General features: G+C 41.0%; 1 protein-coding gene and 1 long non-coding RNA gene across 5 annotated transcripts in view; one reads left to right on the forward strand and one right to left on the reverse strand.

Annotated features, from left to right (window-relative positions):
• The window catches only part of LYRM4 (LYR motif containing 4), a 151,800-nt gene that overhangs the window by 71,408 nt on the left and 62,812 nt on the right, over window positions 1–17,580 (forward strand). The window contains exons 3-4 of one of the 4 annotated variants that reach the window (XR_006576696.1): window positions 4,309–4,431; window positions 5,475–5,552. The exons of 1 other annotated variant lie outside the window; for it this stretch is intronic. Coding sequence is in view for 1 of the 3 variants with exons in the window: in XM_045003795.1 (XP_044859730.1) it covers window positions 5,475–5,552 (78 nt within the window). In the remaining 2 variants the exon portion in view is untranslated. The remainder of the gene's footprint in view (window positions 1–4,308; window positions 4,432–5,474; window positions 5,553–17,580) is intronic. 2 more of the 4 variants (XM_045003795.1, XR_006576695.1) reach the window with 2 other exon arrangements.
• Window positions 1,823–14,399, reverse strand: LOC123363079. The gene is made up of 4 exons (XR_006576700.1): window positions 13,891–14,399; window positions 13,147–13,194; window positions 9,737–9,835; window positions 1,823–1,949 (listed from the first exon to the last, which is right to left on the reverse strand). It is a non-coding gene; the product is annotated as an uncharacterized LOC123363079 (long non-coding RNA).

A 17,580-nucleotide genomic window follows, 5' to 3' on the forward strand; every position in this document is an offset into this window, starting at 1 on the left:
AATCCTGTTAAAAGAATCAAGTGCAGTTATCACAAATAGTAAAATAAAATAGATCATTGGACTGGTGAAAGGAGGGCCAAATCGAAGTCCTGTAGAAGTCCACTGGAATTTTGTGTTGGTCTTTCATGGGATCATAATTCACCCTTTGATCAATTTAAAGGTGGACTGCAATGAAATTGTGAAAATTCCATCTCCTTTAATGCAGCCCTCTGCTCCTACTCAAACTCAGAAAAGTCTGCATGTTCAAGAATTGCTGCCTAAAGGAGCAACTTTTTCTGCCCTATCCACATGCCTAAATCATTGAACATATTTCTCTCCGACTCGATGTTGTTTTCTTCTTTCTTCACTCTGTGCTGTGTATAAATTCACCAAGAGCCCCTTGTGTATGGTCAGCCTTTTTTCCTCCAAAATTTTCCATCCTCTAATCATTTTAGCTCAAGCCTGAAAAGACGCAGTATCCAAGAGTGGAAAATGGTAGCACTATTAGTTGACACAGTTGTTGAAGAGTCTGCTCCTCTTTCTTCTCTTTAGGAAAGCACAATCTTCTTATTCTTTAAGTGAAGTCTTAGAAAACAGACCCAAGAACTCAGGTTCAGATATAATGTTCTAAGACAGAGGTTTTCAGACTTTTGAACTGGTGACCCCTTTCACATAGGAAGCCTCTGAGTGCGACCTCCTCTTATACATTAAGAACTCTTTTGTATATATTTAACACCATTATAAATGCTGGAGGCAAAGTGGAGTTTAGGGTGGAGGCGAACAGCTCGCAACCCCCCCCCATGTAATAACCTCGTGACCCCCTGAGGGGTCCAGACCCCCAGTTTGAGAACCCCTGCTCTAAGAAACAAATGGCTATAAGACCTGATAAAGCCACATATGCCTCAATCCATTGGCAGTTTTTCCCAGCTTATGTCTCCAGGCCACATTTATATTGTTTGTGGACCTAACAGGGCAGCAACATACTTGGGGAGATTCAGACCCTTAGAAGAGGAGTCTGACATGATGACTCATTTGACATCAATATTCCTATGTTCTGTTATCATGTTCAGGAACCTATGATTATAATCATGGTGAGATGCTGTTTCCAAAACCCATGCTATAGAAAACACATACTCATAATAAAAACACTACAGAATACTGTTGCAAACTGAAGTTTGTGATCATTTTTTAGAAACACACATCTTGTAGAAATTATAGTCTACTTTTAGTACTTTGAGTTGAATTCAGGTTTTTGGTTTCTGGTGGTTGTTTTTTTACTCATCCATGTTTGTGGTTATATTAGCACATAGTAACTCCGGGGGATGGGGAGGGAAGATTTATTTGGATTGTGACTGCATACAGTTGGGGATGAATCAGTGGATTAATTAGCAGTGAAATTCATATGTAAAAGAAAGTTCCAGGAAAAGAAATCCAGCAGTGTCAATTATTGTTTGCATTCTATCTTTCCATAGTGTGTAGCCACACAGGCTACTTTGCCTCCCTTCTACTATGGGCCACCAATAAGTGAACCAAAGAAAGCATAAATATGCAGTGATATAAACGGAAAGCATGAATATCACATGAATTCTAAGTCACTTTAAAGAAACCTACCTGGACATTTTCTCTGTTTTCAGTCATCATTTTCTAAAACCAGATCTTGAAAAATTACAGTGGATAATGACTTCCTGGTTGGTTTTATTTAATCTGGAGTCCATATTAACTAAACAGAGACACGTTTTCTACAGTAGTATTTTTGGACAATAAATCTGGCCAATATAATGCACCTTATTGGATAGTCATATGTATGTATACAAAGGGAAAGAATTGGTGAGCAATAATACCTGTGTGCTTTAAATTTACTGCACCTCTTCCTGAGTATTCGCAAAGGCTTTGGCAGTTTGTAAAATCGAGTTCATCATTTGCTTGTGGTCCTTCCTCATCTGAATGTATTTCTTTCAAGGACCTTCCTGCTGCAGTGAAGAAATTGGTAAAGTAGTTCTGTGTTTATTTTTGGTAATTATTTTTCCATTTAGCATGCCTCTTGATTTTGTTTCATTCCTCTCCCACCCTCACCCCCTCTCCCCGAGAGGCTGAGGTAGCCCATGGCACAGTCTTCTGTCTTTTTATTAGGAATTCTGGAATCTGTGTACACCCAGTGGTCATATTCCTGAAGAAATCTATGCTAAATCCCAACATAAAATAATAGATGCACAGAACACAATTGCCATTGCTAACAAATGAAAACCACTTAAATAGCTTTGATAAAATTAAGCTAGTGTTATGGATATCAAGCTGATGCAATTTCCCTGCCACTTAATTCCTCTCCCTCCTCTCAGTGAAAGCTCTTGCTACTTGAAATGATTATATTAGATTCACTTATTTATGCCAGGTGATTTAGTCAAAAGAAGGACTGGAAGTCCGACCACCCAAGTTTTCATCTCAGCTTTGCCAGACTTCTGTGATGTTGAACAAGTTATTTGTACTCTGTCTCGGTTGCTGTCTTTGTAAAATGGGGATAACACTTTTCGTACTTATTTCACAGGGTGCATTAAGGCTTAATACATGTTTGTGAAGATGTATTATGTAACTACTATGTTTTTGTGGGTTTGGGAGGGAAGGTTGGTTGTTTTTGTTTTAAAGAAATGTCTTGTAGACTAAACTTTTTTTTTTTTAAGAGTTCATTCTGCTGTTGTCTTTTATTAGTATTGTATTAGACACCCACAAGCCTTTGAGGCTGGGACACTATCTAAATGAAATTTTAATTCTTACTGTGGCATCTTTGAACACATAAATAGTGTCAAAGGGGTACTCCTTGGGGAATTATGCACCAAAAAAATTAAAAATTCTGCCCACACTATTTGAAAATTTTGCAAAATTCTGCATATTTTATTTGTCAAAATAACACAATATAAACATTCCAATTTCAGTTATTTTGGTAATTTATTTCAAAATTTCTGTCAGCAAGTATGTCTGTAACAATACAGACGGAAAAACAGATTCTGGTCATTTTTGTATTTTATTTTTTTTACAAATAGATTCCTGACTAGGCATATCAATACAGAACTTTGAGTAATTCTTTTAAATTACAATACAGAGCTGTATTTCCTGCACCTGTCAGAAGCAGTGCAAAGCTTTGGGGGGTCAGGGGTAACAGAGGAGCTAAGAGAGAGGGAAGGAGCCTGGGAGTGAACCTAGTGGGTGTGGGTGGGAGTTTTTGGTTTTGTTTTTGTTTTTTTGGGGGGGGGGGATGCATTGTTGGGGAGTTGGGAAGCCTCCCCCATGCAGACCCTGGCTAACCCCAAGCCTCTCCCATTCAATTAGACACATCTACCTCTGTCCCCATCCCCCACATGGGTCTCTGCAGCCCCCCTCCTCCCCAGACACCGTGTTGTCACCCCACTAGCTCCTGAGTCCAAGCCCCAGTCTGTCCCCCTACTACCCATTCTGAACTCCAGTCTGTGACCCCCTAGCAGCTCTGTGTTCCCCACTCTCTCCTAACTTGTCTCCATGGGCAGGGTGCTGGGATGAATTTCTACTCCTGGGGGAATTTTGCAGCACTGGGCATGCATAGAATTTTTTTCCCACACACACAAAATACATTGGTCACGAAGTTCTGCAGTTCTGCCTTTTGCCCATCAGAGGCCGCTGTGGCTGTTCTGGCGCCACAGCAGACTGGTGGGCAAAAAGCAGAACTGCAGTACTTCTTGGATGGAATGTATTTTATGCTGGGGGAAAAAAAACAAAATTATGGGGGGCAGATGAATTATGCATATCTGCAGATGCACACAATTCCCCCAGGAGTTAAGGGGTCACTACAAAGAATCTTTCAGGTCAGAACACACTTAGATTTACAATCAAATTTTTTTGGTAGCCCAGCTTAATTGTTTTTGACACCTTATTTTGATAGAATCTTCCCCTTAGATGAGATGTAGATAGATTAAAAATGAATGTATTGCAATCATCAGACTGCTTGGTTTTGCTCTTTTGATCACTGGGAAACTTATAGCCACATCTCTTCGTGAATGGAGCTCACTTAAGCTTGCAGGAATTGTGTTGATTTAGAGAATAAACCTTTTTTCTGCTTCACTAAAAGGAAAAATAAAACACTGAACTAATAATAGTAGAATTATTCAAAGTGAACCACAAATGACATTGCTAAAATAAAATCTTCAGTAATGTATGTGTGATGAATGCCCAGCTGTATTAATTTATAACTTATCATTCATTTTTTAATTTATAATTGAATTATTATAACAACCCCCAAGAATCCGCCAGCTTATTCTTACTTTTTTTTTTTTAAAGACCTTTATATATATTTTTTTCTTTTAGGTTACATGACATTCTTCATTGTCATATGACTGGTTCATTGGTCTACTCCGACACCCCAGCATGTAGCATGCTGGTGAGAGACAGACCTCTCTGAACTCTGTAGACTACGTTATGAGAGGTTAGGTAAGTGGCATTTTTCTTTATTATATTGCACAGCTTTTAATTTATTTCATATTCAACACCATATAAAATATTTAAAAAATAAATTTAGGGGGAAAAGCGCAATATAATATTAAAAAGCCACTTATCAGACCTACTATACATGGAGTTGACTCCATGACCCAGGAAAATTGCATGGTGGTTTTGACATCATCCAGCACAATGCACACTGAGGCACCTAGCCGGGTATGGTGAGAACAGGACTTTAAAGAAAAAAGTTAGTTTGTATATAGAAGGGCTATTTCAAAATGAATTTATTTTTCATACTAGGGCTGTTCACATAACCAGAGCAAAGAAATGAGCTAGAAGTGGGATTCATCCTGCCATTGGTCAGTTTATGGGGTTGGTTGTTTATGAACATTGAGTTTTGCTGCTTCAGGTTATCAAAAGCTGTGTTAGTCCTGCTGAATGTAATACTACTGGGGGAATTCTGCACCACTGCACATGCACAGAATTCATGTGTTGCACAGAATTTTTTTTCTCCACAGAAAATACATTGTCAGAATGGTGCTGCAGTTTCTCCTTTTATCCACCAGGGGTCAATGTGGTGCCAGAACAGAGAGCAGCTGCTCCCAGATGGGAGCAGCCCCAGCTGGGGATAGGGAAGAGAAAGAGGCTGCTTTTCTCACAGCACCCTGCCATGGGGCCAGGTCAGGAGGCATATATGGGGGAATGGACAGCATGGCACACCTGGGGCTGCTATAGGGTCACAAACTGGGTTTCAGAAGCAGTAGCATAGCTGAGGAGGAGTAGGGAAAGTGGCCACTCCCCTGAGCACTCACCCGGCACTTCCCAGCACATCCAGGTCTTCGGCGGCACTCAACTTTAGGCTCCGCTGTGTGCATCTTGCAGCGGCGGCTCCTGCAGCCGGTGCTTCTCCTGCTCCCCCCGCCCTCGCTTTGTGGCAGTTGGGTGACACTCCTCCCTGTGCCTGCTGGGGGGCGCCTGCTACCTTGCGGCTCCGGCTGCACTTGGCTGAGGACTAATCCAGTGCGGGTTTCCCACAGGCAGCTCCGGGTCTTCAACGGCAATTCGGCGGCGGGTGCTTCAGTCGCTCTGGGTCTTCGGCGGCAATTCGGCACTGGGTAATTCAGCGCAGCGGGTTCTTCAGTCTTCAGCGGCAAGACTTGATTTTATTTTTTTTTTGCTTTGCAGCGGGTGGCACCTTTTTTTATGTGTTCGCTCCCCCTGCTCTTAGAACCTGGCTACGCCATTGCTCAGAAGGGCTAGTGGGGGGAGGCACAGACTGAAGCGGAGGCTGAATGGGAGTGGGGGTGCAGGCACAGATGGGGACAGGGAGGGAGGTACAGGGACACATGGGGTTTGGAGAGGGGGTGATGGAATACATGGAGATGGAGGGAGGGAGGGTGGCTGAGTGGGGGTGCAAGGACACATAGGGATGGAAGGTGCAGGCAGGGGCACCAGAACTTGCAGGGGGAGGGTCCTCCCACTTTTTGCTGGAGCAGGGCCTGCCCTCTTCCCCCTGAGGCCCCACTCCCTGGCTAGGCCAGCATGGAGCCCGGGTAGATGTGGGAGCCCCGCACAGAGATCCACCACCTGCCCGTGGTGCAGAGGGGCTGAGAGCAGCCCCCACCCCATGTTCCCGCCTGGCTCAGGGCAAGTGGAGGGTCCGCGACTCCACGGCAGCTGCCCACAGCTGCCCACACTGCTCTCCCCAACCCAGCTCTGAGGGAGAAGAGGGCACCTCAGGGCAGCCACAGAAAGAGCCGTGCTGCATGCACTGTGAGGAGCTGCGTACCCTCCACCTGCTCTGGGCGGGGAGGTGAGGACACAGCCCAGGGGCTGCTTGGAGGGTCTGCCACGTCTCCCCACAGCTGCCCGCGTGGCTCTTAGCCAAGGCCACCCCATCCCTGGCCCGAGCTGAGTGAGCAGCTGTGGGGAGCCTTGGTCCCTCCATCTGCCCTGGGTGTGGGGTCTGCTTTTGGCCACCCCAGGTGGGAGGAGCAGGCTCCCAGCCCTGCTCCGGCTTCCGGCTTAGCTGAGGAGGGGTGTCCGGGGGGAGAGGAGGGGCAAGGGCAGAGCCTCAGGAGGGCAGGGGGCCCCAGTCCCCTCATGTTTGGGAAGTCTCTGGCACCCTTGGGTGCAGGGACACATGGGGTCGGGGCAGATGTGCCTGACTGAATGAAAGAGGTCAGGGGTCGACAGGATCTGTATGGTGGAAAAAAAAACCAGGAGTACTTGTGGCACCTTAAAGACTAACAAATTTAGTCTTTAAGGTGCCACAAGTACTCCTGGTTTTTTTTGCGGATACAGACTAACACGGCTGCTACTCTGAAACCTGTATGGTGGAAGGTTCCCTAACGGTCCCTCCCCGCCCAAAAAAAACCCCTGTTCCATACTTCTCCCACCCACACCCAGCAACCCTCCAAATTCACACCCAGACTCCTCCCAGCAATTACTTTCCTGTCCCTCTGTTCCTTCATTACTCCTGACTCCCCCAAGCATTTGCACTGCTTCCGAGGGGTCCGGGAAGTACAGTTCTGTATTGTAGTTTAAATTAATTATTACTCAGAGTTCTGTATTAATAAGCCTAGTAAGGAATTTGTTTGTCAAAAAACATTTCCTGGCTCTTTTTTGTTGTCTGTATTGTTACAGATATAGTTGCAGACAGGTATTTTGAAATAAATTACCAAAATAATTGAAACTGACTTGATTACATTGTTATTTTGACAAATAAAATATGCACAATTTTCAGAATTTTAAAATATTGTGCGCAGAATTTTTAATTTTTGGTGTAGAATTGCTCCTGGAGTAATGTAATCTTCATCCTGTTGATGACTGATCTGAAAGTCTCCTAAATCTACCTGACTCTGATTACTAGAATCACTGGGAATCGCATCAAAAAGCATCATCAGCTATCTGGTTGTTAAAAGTGATGTACAGAGCTAAAACCTGCTCTTCTCAGCAATGCATTCAAATCAGTAGTATTAATGAAACTTTACTCAAGTGTTGAAAAATTACAGTATCGTTATATTTAAAAAGAACAGGAGTATTTGTGGCACCTTAGAGACTAACACATTTATTTCAGCATAGAGGGGTGGCGCCTCGCCCAGCCGCGGCTCGCACCCAGCCCCGCTTCGCGCCCCAGCCTGACTGACCCAGCCCTTAGAGCCAATCTATGCTGAAATAAATGTGTTAGTCTCTAAGGTGCCACAAGTACTCCTGTTCTTTTTGCGGTTACAGACTAACACGGCTGCTACTCTGAAACCTGTTATATTTAAAGTATACTTAAAATGCTTTTAAAGGGGAGATTTAACAGATGAGTTTTAAGTATTGGAAAAAGTTAATATGATACTTTTTTATGATAGGAATAAATGGGGGAAGAGGACTTATATGTATAGAGAACTTGAAGTATTAAATTTATCTTAATACAGGGGGTTATTGTTTAAGCTGGCATTTTTTAAGACACCAGTGTGCAGGATCAAGTCTTGATTTGCATGACGTTGATGCAGTTACCTCATGGTTTGTACAGGTGGTGAATAATGGGCTTTGACTCTTGATTCATCTGTCTTACTGGTGTGTTACCAAATGTAGACGTATAAAAGCAGAATACACTTAAATTGTCAGTGTCTGCTATGTATACTGGTAATATACATAGTTATAATCATGTCATCTTATTAGCAGTAATGTTCAGAAAGCAACCTTGTAGCTTGGCATCTGTTGGCAATGTGGGTAAACACAATTGCCAAGAGCATGGAGAGAAGGTATTTTAAAGGCTTTTGCACATTAAGTTTATAGATAAATACTGGTCAACAAAAATTTTAAAGTAATAGCATTAACTTAAATCAAATTTCTGACTTTTTTTTGCCTTTGTGACTGTTACAATTAAAATTACAAAGAGGTTAAAGAAAAATATCTATTATTTTAATGTTTTTCTTTCTGCGTTTGACAGTATTTTGTTTTCAGTTTCATTCAGTTGGCTTCCTGTGTTATTGTGTTGGTCTTTCACACAGCAACAACTGAGAGAGAGAAACTTTTTTTTTTTTTAAAGAATTATTTTAAAAATTGGCAGGGCAACTTAAGAGTAGTGCCTGGTATGGCTTTTAACTTTTTAAAAAACTGATTTCAAGTTGAGAGTGTTCCTTTATTGTCATGTAATCAAATAAACAGAAACTTCTCTTCCCCTTAAATGTAATTACATTGGAAAAAAGCTAGTGTTAATAATACCACATCAAGGTATTGAGATCACACACTCAACTTCTAGTACTGCCTGTTTTTTTAAAAGATAACTGTATTAATTTGTCCACTTTGCACATCCAGTATATTCTATAGTACCTATTAATAACAAAGGGTAATACATTGAAGTGACATTTAACTAGTTCTCAGGGAGAATCTGTATACATGTCAAGTTTCATATTTCAACCATAATTGCTATAGTCTTTTTTTTTTTTTAAAGTGTGGTTGCAAACTTTTTTAAATGGAGAAAGTGTTCTTCTATTGTTTGCTTTTTGTTCTTGCTGTACTTCAAAATGTCTGAATGGATCTTGCATAGACTTCCTGGGGAAAAAATATTTCTTTGAGAACAGATCAAATCTGAAAAATTTCAACCAAAACGGTGAATATTTATGAAAGTTATTAGTGAGGGAGGAAGGGAAACGATTCTAATGAAACTATTCTGCAACCGTAACTACTGTATAACCAAGTGCCTGCTATAATAAATGCCGAAGTATATAACATGTATTCACTATCTAAGCATTGGTTTTATGTACCAGTAGATCCATCAGGTCACCCCTGCCACATGTTGCAGCCCAGGAGTTTGGGGTTCAGAATCCATCTTTTCCATCCAACTCACCATTCATTCATTCATTCTATTAAAACTACTAGAGAAGATGCCAGCTGGGACCCTACAGTTTGAAGGAAGTTGTGTATACATTATAGCAGTGCCAGGATGCCTTTGACAAGCTAACCAAGTTGATATTGTAGCACTTTCAATGCCACACATCACTGTCACAGCCAGGGCTATACCAGAGTGGTTGCTGCTTTTTCCCAGAACAAGCCAGCCGGCTCCAGCGAGGCCCTACCTCAGTGAAATAAGTTGCACAAACACATACTTTTCTCCTAGCATTTCAGAGTGCATGCTCAGTAAGCAGAAAAAACAGATTGGAGGTTTTCATTTCATGTTTTTCACTGACCTTTTGAAATGTCAATTTCAAATTTTCTACTTAAATACTTAACAAATACAAAGAAATAAAAGAGCTATATAAAAAACTAAGTATTATTAATTATCAAGCATAAAAACTAATTTCACCTCTCACACTGAGAGTTGGTTCCTCCAGATCAGGTTTATAAATACATTGTCAGGATAATGTGAATAATTTATGATGCTACTGCCAGTGGTGTAATTATTCTGTGAATAAAAAGAGGATTTCAGTCCCCAGGGATATAAAGCACCTTTCAAGAATACTAAATTAACTTAAAGCATTGAAAAAAAGAGCAAATTAGAGAGCAATGGTTTATATCCTATCTAAACTGGCCTACGTCCACATTAACACCGTAAGTAATAGTTTTAGAGCATTCCTGAAATAACAGTAGGAATTTCCTTCTCGTTGTGCATATTTGTTCTTCCGCAGTTTAAACAAATATATTTAAGTTGGAATGATAAAACGTATTTGCTTATTTTACGATTACTTTCCATCTTTCCTCAGACTCTCCTACAAGTTGCAGTAATCAATGCTCTGTGTTGACTAGTGATAAATTACAATTTAATAGTTCAGGGCTATGATCTCAACAAGATTATATTGGGTCAGATGGTTCTGATGTCAGAGACTTGAATTATTAGGTATTTCAAGGAGGAATTGGACTGATGAATCTTAACCATGGGGAATAAATCTGCTTGCAAACTGTCAAACGTGGTCCCTATATCAAGTTGTAATTTAGTCATTCATGCATGGGAGAAGGAGTCAGGAATCAAACTGAGAGGCTGCACAGAGATGCTAGAGAAGCAACTGAGCTTACTGCTGAGGCCAAGTGTTTCCTATACTTTGTGTCCTGTTACTGATTTTGGCTTAACTTTGCAGTCATACTGGTCCATCAGCCTTTTAATTCAACATTGTAGAAGATATTCCACAGAGGAAGCTACTAATTCTGATAGATTTATGAACAGGTTTGGCTGCTGTGGTGGTGGTGGGAAATAAAAAGCAAATGGTTTGTGGACCCATGACAAAAATCACGAATCCAGTGTCCATCCTTAAAAAGTTCCTTCAGATTGAAGGATTCTACCAACTGCAGAGATATTCATTATCTTAAAAATAGGTAATTCCATTTCAAGCTGCAGGAACTTCTTGAGGATGTCGCTCTACATTTTTCCTTTATCATCAGTCACATCTCTTTTATTGAACTGTGTACAAGATTGTATATATGGATACATTTTAGGAACAGAGGCTGAAAGGAAGGAAACTGAGGAATAATTGTCTTTTGAAAATTATTATAAATTATTTGTTTATAATAAACAGCTAGCTAACAATTTTGAATAGGCACCATGCAGACCAAAAAGAGATGGAGGATATAGGGTGCATCTGCAACATGATATTTTTTCATTCCTGTTTTCATTTGTTAAATATTTTTCCTTTCTTGACCTAGCCTATTTAGTCCATTTATGATTAACATTTATCATTTATTTGTTTAACTCACGCCCATTTGATTTTTCATTTATATGTTGTTTTTAGGACTCATCTGTGTCTATGTACATGTATAATATATATAAATTGTATTTATCAGTTTAAAGTGTATTAAATAAAATGGTGAAAAAAACTTACAAAATAGCCATATCAATACATCTTCAAATGTTTTAAGAAGTCCTGAAAAATACTCCCAGCAAAATAGAAATAAAAGACAGATTTAACATCCTAAATATATATAATATAAATTTTGTGGGTTTTATTCATATTTTCAGTTTTTAATCTCCTGGTTTATTTTTAATTTTTAAATATTTAAACCTCTTATTTTATATTTGAATCTGATATTTGTTAAGTTAGGCACCAGTAGCATTTTATCTTAATTTCTTGTAACCATTTCTGACTTTTATGCCTCATTACTTGGACTCACTCAAAATCTATGTCTTTGTAGTTAATAAACTTGTCTTATTGTTTTTATCTAATCCAGTGTGTGAAGTGTCTGGGCAGGGCCGGCTCCAGGCACCAGCTGAGCAAGCTCATGCTTGGTGTGGCAGATTCTACAGGGCGGCATTCCGCCCAAACCTAGGGCGGCACGGCCGTTTTTTTGTTGTTTTTTTTTGTTCACTGCTCCGGCTGCCCTTCTCTCTCTCTCCCCTCGCTCCCTCCCCTTTCCCCCCATTAGACCGGGCACGCACTCTGCAGCACAGGAAGTCCCCTGGCTCCGGCCACCCTGTAGGGTTTTTTGTTTTATTTTTCCCCTGCTTTGCCGGCCATGCAGTTGTTTCTCCTCCCACCCCACCCCCCACTTTCCTGCTCCAGCTGCGCTGTTTTTGTGTTGTTCCCTCCCCGCTTTGCCGCTCCAGCCGCACCGTGTTCCCCCCCTTTGCCGCTCCCGCCACGCCATTTTTTTTCCCCTGCTTTGCTGCTCCGGTGGCACCCCCTTTTTTTTTTTTGCTTGGGGTGGCAAAAAAGCCAGAGCCAGCCCTGTGTCTGGGAAACGTCATTTGTGATGGCAAGTTTATGAGCATATTATTTCTTTTAACGCAATAATGGATATTATATAATCTTGTCCTGTGCAGGCGAGGGTTGGGCAGTACAAGAAATACATTTCTGGGGAAAATCTAAGACTGGGAGTGTGTTGGGACCACCCTGCAGTATAACTGTGGCTGGTAAGAGCCAAGGTGTGGCTGGCTGGCTGCAGCACACACAGACATAGCTGGGTGTGATTTATATGCTGGAGGCTGTTTGTGAACAGTCCAGACTGAAGACTACAGCAGCAAGGCATTGTAGTGGGGCGGTTATAGGGCAGGGGTGACACAGCTACTTGTTGGTCTGGATTGCACTCTGGTATGTCACACTTAATGCTCAACACAGATGATTGCTTCAAAAGCTTTTTAACTTTGATTATATTTTTTAATTACTTATAAACAAATCTTCCTCATTTTCCTTTTTCTCAGTCTTCCCCTGTACAAAAAATGAAGAATAGTGTGTTTCAAGCGCTAGATAAAATCATGAGCTATGTCCAATAAGTAATCACACTGTTTGGTGCTTGATTTTCTTTTCTTGATTGTGAGGATGGTGGCTTTTGGATGTTAATGTCTTCAAAACAAAAACCTGTTACTTTAGACCTCCAAAAATAAGAATAAAAATTATATCCAGAGTCTGATTCTCCAGCACTTTTTACTTTGCATAGTCATTTACACCTATGGGAAATAGTGTAAAGAAACCTGCCCATATATGGGAAGAGAAGTCTGATTTGGTAGCTCATTTTGTTCCAGCAAAGATGAGGAGGAAGTGGATCTAAGCATGCACAGAGAGGGAGCATGCAGAATCAATTACAGGACATGTCTACACTAAAAGATTTTTCACTATAACATAAGGTGTGATTTTTAAATCGATATATTGCTATTGATATAACCTCTGTGTAGACAGTCTTATTCCGATATAAGAGTGCCTTTTTGTAGTTTAGCTTATGTCGTTTGGAAAGGTGTTTGCGCTACCCACACTGGGAGGGGTAGGGATAATGGATGGTCACTCTACTCACCTGGAAGATTGGCAGCCTCTAGGATCCACAAGAGAGCAGTTTGATCAGCTGCAAGAAGCAGGGAAGTTGTTGTCTTTTTATATACTTTAAAGTACCATGCACAGCTGTAGTACTCTATCAATAATAAATACTAATAATGGGCATCTCCCATTAGCCTACATCAAGACTCCCTTTATATCATTCTTAGTACTGCAAACAGTGCTCCAACTGCTGCTCTTTAGTTTCTGTTTTACCCCATTTTCATTAGGTAACATGATTTTATTTCCAGTATACCATAAATTGAACTAAGAGGGTCATTTTGAGTTTTGCTTTAGTACTATCACAAAAAGGACACTTTCTGCCATTAATCAGAAGCAGATCTGTCACAGTAATGACAAACAACATAGCTGGCATGTTTTACATCAGCCAACAAGGGGGAGAGGCGCGTGGTGAGATCCCCTTCTCTTTGTGCCAAAGCAATAAAGCTATGGAACTGCTGTCTGGACAATCATGTCCTCATTTCAACAGTTTACCTTCTCAGCATACAATGCACCACAGCTGAGGCTTTCAGCAGGCACTTCTTCCAAGATTACATGTGGGGCTTAGACTTCTGGACTCTCACTCATCTTTTTCTGACCCAGTGGTTTCCAGAGGTGGACTTTTTTGCCACCAACAGGAAGTGCAGACAGTTTTGCTCAAGAGTGGAGTTTGGCCAAAGTCATACTAATAGTCCCAATGTGGCCCAGACAGGCCAGGTACCCTTACCTAATTCAGCTTGCCCTTTGTCCAGTGTTCAGTCTTCTGTCCATTCCTCATTCCCTCGCACAAGATGCTGGTCAGACTCTCCATCCCAACCTGGGAATTCTCTCCCTCAAGGCTTGGTTCCTTGATGGTTCACAGAAATAGAGACTTCCTGTTCTGCAGAGGTACAGCAGCTGCTGTACAACAGTAGGAAAAATTCTACAAGAAACGCTTACCTTCAGAAATGGAAGAGATTCCACCATTGGTCTGACCAGTAGCATCGTTCATCTGCTCTTTCCTCTCTCTCTCTCTGCTGTCCTGCACTATCTATTGGAATTTTTTTTTAAAAAATCAGGATTATCTATGAGTTCTATCAGAGTTCACTTGATGGCTGTTACGGCTTTCCATTTCTTGGAGAAGGAATTCTCAGTATTTGCTCATCCCATGACAGTAATATTTACCAAAGGAGTTGGGAAACTGTTTTCCTCAGATTAAAGAACTCATCCCTGCATGGGATCTAATAAGACCTCCCTTTGAACTGATGGCTATGTATTCTCTTCTTAACCTATTCATTAAAACAGCCTTTTTGGGGCCATTACTTTTGCCAGAGAGTTAGGGAAAGGGGGGCTTTAATGGGAGACCCACCCTTTATGGAGTTTTTCAAGGACAAGTTTGCTTTATGTCCACAATCTAAATTTCTCCCAAAGTGTCGTCAGAATTTCACATCTGCCAAATCATCCAGATTTTTTATCTGAAATCACATCAAACCTGTGAGGCGCTGCCTTACACACCTTGGACATCAGAAGATCATTACCTTTGGACAGAACCAAGTCATTTAAAAAGTCTCCCAGACTGTTTATTTCAGTTGCTGACCGGTTCAAAGGGTCTGTAGTCTCTATCCAGAGACTCACCTGACGGCTTTCTGGATGTGCTATTTCTTGCTTTGAATCTGCTGATATACAGCCTCCTCCTTGGGTGTCATCTGATTTCACGGGGTCTTTTTCTACTTCTGTGGCATTGCTTAAGCATGTTCCCATTGTGGAGATTTGCAAGGCTGCAACTTGAACTTCAGTACATAGCTTTACCAAACATCATATCATGGTCCATTTTTCTAGATCAGATGCTGCCTTTGGGAATGCACTCTTCTCTTCAGTTTTTGACTCTTCTCTGAAGCTCCCCCCTCTACAACTGAGGGTACTATTCAGTAATCACCTGAAGTGGAGCACCCAACAGGACACTACTCAAAGAAGGAGAGGTTACTCACTTTGTACAATAACTGGAGTTCTTAGAAAGGGGTGTTCCACTACCTGCTTTCCTTCCCTTCTGCTTAGGAGTTTCCTCTAATGGACTTTGCAATGGCTAAGGAACTGAGGGCAGTTCACCCACACAGCTCTGTATAACCTTGGTGCATGGGACGAGGATGTGTAGGGTGTATGCATGGTCAAACAGGCACTGCTACCGAAAATCTCTGATCAGACGCCCAAGGGATGCACCTGAAATGGAGCCTCCACAAGGGGAGACATCTTGAAGAACTCTTCTTACTGCATAAGGTGAATAATCTTGACTTTTCTAATATTCAGGGAGTGTACGGCTATTGATTACACCAGTTCTGTTTAATACATTAATTCTCTTATCTGCCCAGAATGTTCTTCGAAAAAGACTACAGTGAATACAAAAAAGTCAGTCTTGGCATAGATTTAGTATCCTAAAAATGTAATGTCCAGATTTCTCTTATAACTTTAGATTTTTATAGTGTCTTTCACATAAAGAATCTCAAAGCATGTGTCAGATTGTGGACCAAACTCTTGGAACATAAGCGGAAGTAAGGAAAACCTTTTCAAAGAGAGTAAGTGTGAAGTGCAGCTTTTGTGCCCTGATGCTGGGACCCTCGCTAGTATTTAGTGTGAGAAAATTCTAACTTCTGCATCCAAAGAGAGTTCGGTAAGGTGCAAAGATGTTTGGTATGGAGTACAGAAGGGGAGAAAAAATAGTGTAGCCAATAGTCCATTCAGTAACTCCCTGCAACTATTTATGAAGATGCTATGGCAATCTTTACCCTAAAGAAACTTGCTGTGTTTACTACCATTTGATTTCCCTTGGCACACCTGTAACACATCTCATACCCATACACACAGATTTTCCTAATGGTGCACAGGCCTTCACAGCACTGTTTTAGATTGGACATGCTTTGAGCAAGACTACGTACCATGTGCTCCTCCACCATGCCATTCTCCATTGCCAACGTGGTAGGGTAGATAAGGGTGACTGGCAGCTTTGAGATATTAATCAGCCATGCAGTCAGTTATGTGTGTCATCTGTAGTTCTTAAACTGCAAAACAGATTCTCCTTTACAACATACATATCGCATTCTCATTAATTCTAATAGAACAATGTTCTGTGCCTAGAGACAAAAATATACACCATTGTATATAGTTATTTCTGATGTTGTCTCCACAGCAGTACAGATATGTGTGGCCCTTTACAAACAACTGGGTCCCTGCCCCTTGCTTTTAGACTATTAGTTCTGCTGAGATGATTCCTTGCTTTCTCCATGCATAACAACTCAAGGCTTCTCCTGTGGCTCAAATGTGTAACTGACAAAGAACAATAAGTTTCCAACAAAATTATCCTACCTGGCCCAGTCTTCCCATTATAATGCTGAACAGGCTAAATCTGAATGCACCAGGACCCAGTGAATCCATACAATGTTGATTTTTAAAGCCAACTTCTGTACTAGTGCTACATTAACACCTAATGATATCTGGATAATTTTTTAGTTAATGGATGAAGTAACATGGTGAGTTCTAATGTGGCAGTTGGCAACGAACTCTAAAAAGTTTCTCCAGGCTTAAATAAAATGTGCTTTAAACTGAGTGGGTGGGGGTTCAGGGGGCTGGAATGGCATGTTAAGATGCCTGCTGTAAAACCTGTGATTGTTTCTGGATGTAAATTAAACAAGCGTTCTTCACACTAATGGTCATCATGTTGGCATAAAAGTACTTGTGTATCAGTGAATTGTGGTTGTAAAGCATCATCATGTTACTTCAAGAGGATCATTAGAGCTGAATGACCAAACCAAACAATCCTAAACAAATTAAAGTGCTTCTGTAAGAGCTCTCTGTAAGGGCATCAATCATTGCTGTATAAGCACTTTCTTAGCCTGAGTATGAAAATACCCTGCTGAAGTCCCAGAAAATAGATCAGAGGTGTAATTCTAGAGGAAGATGCAGTGGACTAGTTACCGGAAGACAAATGTAATATAAGATTTTACTGATTGAGTTTCTCTGAGTCTAACCTTCAGCACTACAAATAATTATTTTAGCAGTGACTAACACTTAAAATGAGCACCTCTTATATCAGTAAAGGCACACATTGCAGGATCATATTCTTTCAGGTTTACTCCCTTCAGTTAAGACAATGTTGGTGTTTTCCTAACCCCCATATTTACCCTTCCTGTTCCAGATATAACAATTATCTAAAGTTGTATAGAGAGGAATTTTTTTACATTTTAAGATCACTAAGTAACTGAAAATTTGTCAAAATCATTGCAAAGAACTTATTTTTTATAAGTATCTGATCAATCCCTTGTTGCATAGTGTGTGGGGGGTGGGGATTATATGTTGTCAGTTGATGTTTTGTCATGAAGCTTGGCAAAAATGTAAGACCGTAACTGGAAATAATGTTTAATGCATTTGGTTCTCTCACTTCACCAGA

This window comes from Mauremys mutica, chromosome 2 (assembly GCF_020497125.1).
Source record: "Mauremys mutica isolate MM-2020 ecotype Southern chromosome 2, ASM2049712v1, whole genome shotgun sequence".
NCBI classification, from domain to species: Eukaryota; Metazoa; Chordata; order Testudines; family Geoemydidae; genus Mauremys; species Mauremys mutica.